General features: G+C 39.0%; 1 protein-coding gene across 2 annotated transcripts; it reads left to right on the forward strand.

Annotated features, from left to right (window-relative positions):
* The first annotated feature begins 1,603 nt into the window (after window positions 1–1,603).
* serbp1a (SERPINE1 mRNA binding protein 1a) lies at window positions 1,604–8,450 on the forward strand. Of its 2 annotated transcripts, none has more exons than XM_079840590.1 (8): window positions 1,604–1,980; window positions 3,473–3,680; window positions 4,155–4,295; window positions 4,386–4,454; window positions 4,594–4,668; window positions 4,942–5,113; window positions 6,965–7,150; window positions 7,303–8,450. In XM_079840590.1, exons 1-8 carry the CDS (start codon window positions 1,728–1,730, stop codon window positions 7,360–7,362), a joined length of 1,164 nt encoding a protein of 387 aa, XP_079696716.1. In that variant the 5' UTR covers window positions 1,604–1,727; the 3' UTR covers window positions 7,363–8,450. The 2 variants fall into 2 exon arrangements, with proteins under 2 accessions (XP_079696716.1, XP_079696715.1); XM_079840589.1 differs by having other exon boundaries at window positions 1,618–1,980; window positions 4,383–4,454.
* Window positions 8,451–9,640: the final 1,190 nt, after the last annotated feature.

The following is a 9,640-nucleotide window of genomic DNA, read 5'->3' on the forward strand; positions in this document are numbered from 1 at the left end:
GCATCTACGTATACATCTATGACCACGCTCTTATTTTGACCTCACTTAGCGGAAGTTATGGCTGAGCTCAGAGAGGATCACGTTTGTCTGATAAGAGGTGAAATAATAGCATAAATACTGCTCGGTTTCTCGCAGAAACTGATCGTTTCGCTAGATAAGACCCTTATTCATCGTCTGGTATCATTTAAAGCCCTTTGAAGCTGTACTGAAACTGTCATTTGGACCTTGAACCATTTGGAGCCCATTGAAGTCCATATGGAGAAAAATCCTGGAATGTTTTCATCAAAAATCTTAATTTCTTTTCTACTGCAGAAAGAAAGACATGGACAACTTGGACGACATGGGGGTGAGTAAATTATCAGCAAAAGTTTATTTAAAAGTGAACTAATCCTTTAAGCCAGGATTAGGCCTTGGTTTTAAGGACAAGTGGCTTTGCCTTAGAAAAAAAAACATTACTGATGTGCACCTTGAAACAAAACAATTGCACTAACATATTTTAAGATATGTCAGTGCAAGTTGCTTTCAGTTAAATCAGCTCAAACATGCAATTTAGTCTTTTTTCATGTCATTACATTGTTTAGAGCTTAAGAAACAAAAGGGGAAAAAAGTTTTGAAAAATTATTTTTTATTCATATGTTATGCTATGTCCTCGTAAGTGGACACCAGGGCTTATTTAAAAATGACATTTATAGGCAAAAGCAATGGGATTTTTTTTTCATTCACCAATACATTTTTAGGTTACAGGATTTTTTAACCAAACTTTGTTTAAAGATGAAAGATATAATGGAATTAATTGATATACAATTTTACTTTATGCAAAATGTGGGTAAAATGGACATAGTTTCCCATTCAATGCAATGTATCTATACACTATCTCTAATTTGCATATTAATGTGTTCTTGGAGCAACATGTAATGAATGTGGAATAATAAGAGTAATGGTTGGCAATATTTTCATAATAATATCTAATATTTTATATGAATATTGATATGTAATTTCTTTCCATATACTGTTGTGTCTCCAAAATGCCCGAAAAACAAGTCCCGGTGTCCTCTATTGAGGACATGTTTGAAATCAATGCCCTGGTTTGTAACAGAACGTCATATTTTGATTAGAAACCCCATAACATTTTCCTAAAAATTGGTCAGACTTAAATGATAATTACAAAATATTATATTTCCAAAAGAGTGCTAAATTTGACCATTCACTCATTTTTAAAGACCAAGGAGAAGTTGTTGTCCTGGTGAAACCTCAAAACATGTAACAATTGTTTCTCTGAAAAGCCCTGAATGTGCTCTTTACAGGACATTCAAACTTAAAACTGTGACAACAGTGTGTGGACAGTGGCACCCAGGAGGTTAAGCCTCGTCTGTGAAACCGTAAAGTTTTACATCCTTCACAGTAGCCTAATGGTTAAAAAAATACACTGTCAGCATAACACACTGCGAATATTTACCAGATAATATGTTTCTCTTGGTTTTGGTATAATGACAGTACAAAAGTCACTTATTTAATTGAGCTATTATCATGTTGGCTCCCATGTTGTTTTTGTACTGAGGTAAGTTATGAGACTACATGTCCCATACTGCTGCGCGGTCAGAGTCCCGGATGTCTTTCACGCCGGAAGAGAAGCATAGTCTTTTCCAGCCATCTTGTGGCATCTAGCAGCGAAGCGCTCGCACAAGCCCCGTAGAATCGGAGGAGAATCCTGCTGAAAGGGGGCCATCATGCCCGGACATCTGCAAGAAGGTTTCGGCTGTGTCGTAACCAATCGGTTCGACCAGCTATTTGATGATGAAGACGATCCGTTTGAGGTCTTAAAGCAGGCTGAAAAGAAGAAGGACGCGACCACTCCTGGTGCCGCCAAGACCGCCGCGCAGGCTGCAAAGCAGCTCAAAAAGGAGACACAGAAAGCCAGGAAAGTCCCGATTCCCGATAAGAAGGAAGAGACACAAGCTCCCGTTCCTCTCAAGAAAGAAGGTAAATATCGCTTGTATTAAAGTCGTTATTTGGTCACACTTCCCAAGCGAGCAGTCTGCAAAAGGCGCTACTAAGCCCATGAGGTCGCGCGCAACTCTATTGTTTATGAACCGACTGACACCTCAAAAACTTCCAGCTCTTTCGGCAAAAATGCTTTTTTAGCTCCATACTTTGTTTCTAAGTGACGCATGTAACGTTAGTATAACCTGTTGCTACTTAATTCTTTTCTAAATCCTTCATGAGGTGCAGGCCTAATGATAAGCATCAGTCTGTTTATTTAATGTCGGCTATATTTGTGCATTTAACTCTACAGGCTAGTAACGTTACAACTTACATTCAGTACTAAACAATTGTGTATTGAAAGTATCCGAATGCACAGTCCGTTATCACATGGCTTTTTATCAGCGCTCGAGCGTTGCAGCTCCAACCTCGTGTTTGAGGCAACAGAGTCCGTCCTCAGACATGACACTCCCATTGGAAACCCTCCCATTGTTATTTGCCTAGTGTCGTTTTTTTACCTTCGTTACGTGCTTTAAACCTGCGGCAGACTGGCCACTTTTAAAGGTATGGTTGTCAAAGGTTTTTTTTCGGGTGTCAGTGGCCTTGTTTGATCTGGATGAGAGGAAGCAGCGTGCTCGTGAACAGGTGCGCGCGCGGGCGGGACGGCGGGCGCGTCATCAGCTGTTGGGCTGAGCGAGAGCGTCTATTTCGGTAGGTGGAGGGTGGGATCAGTCAATCACTAGAGGCGCAAACCGTGAAGACTGACAACTTTTGAGTTTATTGCTATGCTAATTTAAAAACGAAGTATTGGAAAACACAGACTCCCCCCCCTCCTCCCCCCCTATGCAAGTAATTAAGAAAAAATAGACACCATTTTAATAAGTAGAAATACCATAATTTACTTATTTACATTGTTTCAGTGTATTTTGGTATTGGCCATAATTCAGCCAAACGTTGCATTTATTATTTACATAGCACATTTTTTTTAGTTTATTGAAATACAAAATGTTCTGCTTTTTGAGTTATTCTAAAGACAAGTAAAACTAGTTTGACACAACTTGGGGGTAAGTAAATGATGGAAAAATACATTTTGGGGGAACTATTACTTTAAGGTTTTTGTTAGTGTACACATTAAAGTGCGTTTAAAATGAGGTAACACTTTATTTTAAAGTGTCCTTGTTACGGTACATGTACTTCCCATAATAACAGTATATTATGCATAATTGCATGCAAATAACCCTCAACCAAACCTTAATCCTACCCTAACCCTATAGTAAGTACCTGTAGTTAATCAATATTACTCAGTACTTAAATATATAATTACATTGTAACAATGACGCCTTAAAATAGTTTAACCTAAAATGATTCACATTAAGGGATCGCCTTTTTTCCCTTTTTATTCCTGCATAAGACCCTCTCATTCACCATTGTTTTCTGTGGAAGTTGTTGGTATTAGTGGTGTTTGGTTGAATGTTGTGTTTCTATTTTGAAGGCGTGAGGAAAATGGGCCGGCGACCGGAGCAGCCGGGTCAGCCAGGATCAGGACCCCAGCAGCAGCAGCAGCAGCAACAGCAGGGAGGTCAGGGGGAGGGTCGTCCACCAGCTGACAGACGGCCTGACAGGAGGCCACCACGTGAACGGCGCTTTGACAAACCCGCTGATGAAAAACCTGCTGAGGGTGGAGAATTCTCGGTGGATAAGTGAGTCAATTGACCTTTTTTGTGTAGTGATACATAGTTGATCCTTAACACAGATTTGTAGCAGAAGTATACTTTGGTTATTTTTTTTATCTCTGATAAAGTCGGCATGATTTAAAAAAAAATGTATGTAATAGATCTAATTGTGAACAATTACATTTTTAATATATATAGTTTTTTAACCTGTAATCTTTAAACAAAAGGTCATCCTGGTCTTTCTGTGAACACGACAGACTCTCTGATGACGTATGCAGGACTTCTACAATCCTTTAGTCTGTTTAAATCTACCCCTGCAAGTTTGCATTCATATACCTCCACTTTTGTATGCAATGCCTACATCTCAACATCAAATTCACAATCAATGCATAGAAAAAAGTCCCCGCCCTACTGATTCATTAATTGTCGCAGATTCCAAAAATGTAATAATTTTAGCAGATAGGACTGACATCTAACCGCTACATTATCTCCAATCCTCAGGCCTGTCAGTGACAGGTCGTTCCGGGGTCGTGGAGGTGCCAGAGGAGGGCGTGGCGGCCGGGGCAGAGGTGTTGGCAGGACTGACGGCTTTGACTCGCGCGGCAAACGAGAGTTTGACAGACACAGCGGCAGCGACCGATCGTAAGTCATTTGCATCCACATATTGGCTCCAATGATTATGCAGCCTGTGTGTGACATATCAAAGCTAAGTGTTAATTTTTGTTTCAGCAGCCTGAGAGCAGAGGAAAAACGTGGAGGGAGTGGATCTCACAACTGGGGCACTGTTAAGGATGAGTTGAGGTCAGTGGAGCAACAGACGCTTTATCTGCCAAGATCTTGAAAACGCAGATGAATTTGATTCACAGACTGGTCAGTGAGGGTGTTTTGGTTCATTATATTAGATTTGTGAAATTGGATACATTTCTGTTTCCCTTTACAGTGAGCTTGACCAATCAAATGTCACCGAGGACACCCCTGAAGGAGAGGAGCATCCACCTGCTGATTCAGAGAACAAGTGTGTAGAACACTCCGAGAACGCGTCATCGCTGAGTCATTGCTTTCCATTCGCTGCTAGCACTATTAGCATATGCCGCCTATAATTAAAAAAAGTGCTATGCAACATTAGGTTTGATTTGATGGCTCTTTTAAATCATAACATATGTTTACAGTCTTCAACAGTTACTAAAGGGGCAAAGTACCTCTTATTTGATTACTTGGGATTTTTTGTCATTCGTGAACTATTTGGATTCAGAGTATTTAGCTCAATTTTGTTGTGACGTTTTCACAGGGAGAACGAGGTTGAGGAGGTTAAAGAAGAAGGCCCTAAGGAGATGACTCTGGATGAATGGAAAGCCCAACAGGATAAAGAGAGAGCCAAAGTGGAATTCAACATTCGCAAAGCCAATGAGGGAACCGATTGGAAGAAAGGATACGTTCTGCACAAGTCCAAGGCTGAGGATGTAAGTAAAACGACAGCGTTTGAACTAAACACTAAACGTTTATTCATAGAATAAATAGTATGTTCTTGTTTGTTTCATGCTGAATTTAAGTAGGTTTTTTTTTCTGCATACCAACCATTCTCCGAAATTTTTAAATAAGATGCATTTTTTAAATATGCTTTTAAGTAGTCTGGAAGTGTGGTTGAGAAACTGGAAAGTTTCCCCTTCACTACAATGTAGTGTCACGATACCTGAACTTCGATACGATACCTTGAAAAATATATATATGTGATAGCAATTTTGATATCGCAGGGAAAACTGCCATATATATTGCCGTATTGGTATTTTAATCATCTCATCATTTTTTTATTCATTTGTGTAATTTTGTTTCAATAGCTTACACAGCACAGAGACTTTATTTGAAACTTTGAACTAAATTTACAAAAAAGACAAGTAATCAGTCAGTAATAAAAATAAGAACAAATTGCAAACGATAGCACAAATAAATACAATAGACTAAAGATACATGAAATAAACATGGCTTTAAAATGGGACTTATTATGCAAAATGCACTTTTATAGCGTGTTTGAACACAGATGTGTGTAAACAACCAGCCTATAACAGTAAAAATCCAACCCACTTTTTTTTTATAATCAATCAACAGTCTCCAAATGAGCGTTTCCAGATTTCCCCCTACTCTTATGTAAGAGTAGGGGGAAGCCCCGACCATGTCTGGTGACGATCTGCCTTAATAGCATAGATACCGCCTTGAGTTATCTGCAGCAGTCCGCCGTTTTGGTTTCCTCGCTGTAGCAGCTGGAGATATTTTTCTGTCAAAAAAAAAAACCCATTACAAATGTTCTGTTATTGGATGTACCAACGATCATAAGAGTCTCCATAGACTCGGCATGTGAGTCACTGAGGACACCTCATTTGACAAGAACAGTGTGTATTTGCTCACACCCAAATAGGGCAAATTTGACAAGCTATAATGAATAACCTGTGGGGAATTTTAAGTGGAAACTTCAGACACATTCTGGGAACACCAGAGACATTAAATGTAATAGGTCCCTTGTAAGGTTTTCAGGTCAGGTCTAAAAGTATTTGAGTAAGAAAAACTACAGAAATTGAATTAATTCAATTGTACTGGAATGTAAAAATAAAATGCAGGTTAATGCTTACAATGAAAGTTATTTATTCAAGAGCAGCGAGTGATTTTCTCTCTCTTGTTCTTTGGTTAAAGTGACAGAAAGCAGCAGGTATATTAGGCTGCTGTTACTTTAAGAGCTTATGCACAGATCTAATATATTGTTACACAAGTGGTTCTCAAACCTGTCCTAGGGACCCCCCACCACTGTATATTTTGTATGTCTCCTTCATCTAACACGCCTGCTTCAACTCATTAGCCTATTGGTAGAGACTGCAAGACTTGAATTGAGTGTGTCTGATGGAAACATTCAAAATGTGCAATGGTTGACCGTCCCCAGGACAGGTTTGAGAAGCAATGTTACACAACATGCGTTTTCTTTCTCAACTATTTATATTCCAAAACGGACTGGTTACCCGAATACCCACCAAGACACGCATTGTGAAATAACGTTGTGTGTAATTGACGTTTAAGCGCAATAATCCTGTGAGGCGGCTGTGTGTGCAGTCCGCTAGATTACTGGTGTGAGCGTGAAACCTGCGGGTATGAGTAATACAGCCTGCGTTCAGGCTGTATTATTGAGAAGCCATTTCACCACATTCAGTGTCTTTGTTGCTTAAGTTTATTTTTTATCCCAATCGAGAAATGAATACTAATAGTTTGTTGTATGTTTTGTGGAAAAGGGCAGTTTTATTTAGTGTACATGTTGACTTTCTATCCTGCAGGCCTCTGCTGATGATGCCTCTGATGATCACCACTTCCGCAGGCCAGCTAATGACATTACATCCCAGCTGGAGATTAACTTTGGGGATCTGGGCCGCCCAGGACGTGGTCGTGGGGGACCACGAGGTGGCAGAGGAGGCCGTGGGGCCCCTGCTGCCAGACCACCTCGTGAACGCAGGCCCGACAAGGTACAGTTTAACAATAAAGGACCAATCAGACCATAAAAAGATGTACATTAGGGTTGCAAAATATTAAGATGTGACATCTATGGCTGGTATTTCTAGATGACCTCAGATTACCTTGAATTTGTACTCAAATGGCCTGTATCTGCTTATTTTAGGCTGGCGGAGTGTCTGTCCCTAACGTGGACGACCCAGAGGCTTTCCCAGCCCTGGCTTAAGCTGCCCAGATGCCGCTCGGCTCGCCCAGGAGGAACACTCCTCCGCGGCTCCTTGTCTACGAGGCTTGCATGCTAATGGATCCTTCAGCAGATGAAATGATGGAAGACTGTCATCCATGCCATTCACCCCTGAGGACTGAATTTTACCTGTTTTAGAAAAAAAAGATGGAAAATAAAAAAACAAAAAAAACACCAAAAAAAAAAAAATCAAAGGACGGACTTCTTGCTATTCTGAAGCAAATTATTGGTTGAGGTTTTGTATTTAGAAATAAGGTAGCAGGGATGTTTTCATACAGTGTTTCTTTTTATTTTTTGTTTTTGTTTTTTTCAGCAATTATGCGTTGTTCATGGATACTTTTTGTACTGCTGCTTGAAAATATGCATTTTCCAATATGCTCTTCACACCTATCCAAAAATAGGTGTGAAGAGCGCTCCGGTTTATCATAAGGTGTCCCGTAGCTTGCTTGCTTTTTACACACAAATGCCTCGAAACAGGGCAGCCCTTTTCAGAAATAAGATCTACAAGTTAGTCTTAATTTTTTAAAGGTTACTGCATTTCGATGGGAAATTACAGAGCATTGTGGTTCCGGTCATCATGTTACTAAACACCTCGATTCCCTGCAAGCGGGCCTTAAAACAGAATCTGCAATCATTTCGATTAAATGTACAATTTATGATTGATCCGTTAATGCCAAGATGTAATTCAGATGATTCAGTTGCACTCTCCACAAAAAGTGTCTTTTTATTGAATGACCACTGTAAAGTTCCAAATGGTGTCTTTTGATACCATTGACTCCGGTAACTCAGGATAGTCTCATACTCCTTGCGCAAAGTTCTAGTGTAAATACAACAGGCAAGTTTACGCACCGCACTCCTGTTTACTAAAAATGTGAGCTAGGTTATGGATAAATCCTTTTAGAAATGACATTTTCTTTCTGCCCCAATGCTTTTACAACAGCTCTACTGCATAATTGATCTGAAAGAAACACCATCCTGTTCGGTGTGGAACAGCTGAGTGCTATGATGATGTGTGAATTCCTACCCTGCTATTAGACCTCTGTCAATAATTAAAAGATGGTCGATTCATATGGTGTCGTTGTGTGGCCTTTAACTTCAAAGATGAAATTGTTTATGACTTGTTCTTGTCTGATAAGTTTGTTCATGCAGAATGGTCTTCTATTTGAGTTTACAAATGGAGTTCTTGGAAAAGGTTCCTGTTACTAGCTGTATAGGGTTTTCAAAGCTATAATGTAGTGTTTGTTTAAGTGGTTTTAGATCGAATTTGGCATAGAAATGTAGTAAAACCTTACAAAAACATTAATGTGGTCCCACTTTATATTAGGTGGCCTTAACTAATATGTACTTAGATCAAAAATTAAGTACAATGTATTGTGTTCATATTGTATTGCAAAACACTTCTGCGTATTCAGGTAAAGTTAGGGGACGGGTGTGGTAAGGGTTAGGTGTAAGGGAAGTGTCAACAGTGTAATTATTAATGTAACTACAAAAATTAATTCCAGATGGATGGATTCCATGGTGGTGTTTTTCGAAATGTAAGTACAATGTAAAAACAGGTACACAATAAGTGCATTGTATCAAATTATTCATTTAAATGTTAGCACAGTAGTTAAGGCCCCCAATACAACGTTAATGCATTAGCTAACATGGACTAACTGAGCAATTTCTTTTTTTTACATCATTTATTTTTAATGGTAGTTAAAAGTGCAATTGTTTAATGTTTACTCGCATTAGTACTTGATGCATTAATGCTATCAGATAAAGATTTTATTTTTAAAAAATCTCAGTAAATGTTGAAATGAATGAATGCTGTAGAACTATTGCTCATATTAACTAATGTTTGAATTAAAAATGAACAATAAGGTCAATGACTGAGGCCTTGATGTAAATGGTTAGTATAATAACCAGATGCTTGTTTGATGATTCCTTTTCTTGGTTAATTTTCTTTTGGAGTGGGTTTAAACTTTGCAAGTGCTCACAGCATCTGCCTGCAAACCCGGAGGCATTTTCAGGACCGCAGTTCTAGTTTAGTTGTTTAAGTGATATACCCCCGGTTTCACAGACAATGCTTAAACTAATCCTAGACTAAAATGCATGTTTGAGCTATTTTAACTGAAAGAATCTTGCACTGACAAATCTTAAAATATGTCAGTGGCATTGTTTTGTCTCAAGATGCACACCAGCAATGTTTTTTTCTTGGGCACGTTTATAAAAGTTACTTAAATGTCCTAATTGAACTAAGGCCTAATCCTGTCTTAGT

The sequence above is a fragment of the Gobio gobio genome (genome assembly GCF_949357685.1).
Source record: "Gobio gobio genome assembly, chromosome: 17".
NCBI lineage: Eukaryota > Metazoa > Chordata > Actinopteri > Cypriniformes > Gobionidae > Gobio > Gobio gobio.

Coding starts and splice junctions, on each gene's coding strand:
- serbp1a (XM_079840589.1), top strand. CDS start 1,728: ATGCCCGGACATCTGCAAGAAGGTTTCGGCTGTGTCGTAACCAATCGG. Junction 1,981..3,472: donor CGTTCCTCTCAAGAAAGAAG/GTAAATATCGCT, acceptor TCTATTTTGAAG/GCGTGAGGAAAATGGGCCGG. Junction 3,681..4,154: donor GGAGAATTCTCGGTGGATAA/GTGAGTCAATTG, acceptor TCCAATCCTCAG/GCCTGTCAGTGACAGGTCGT.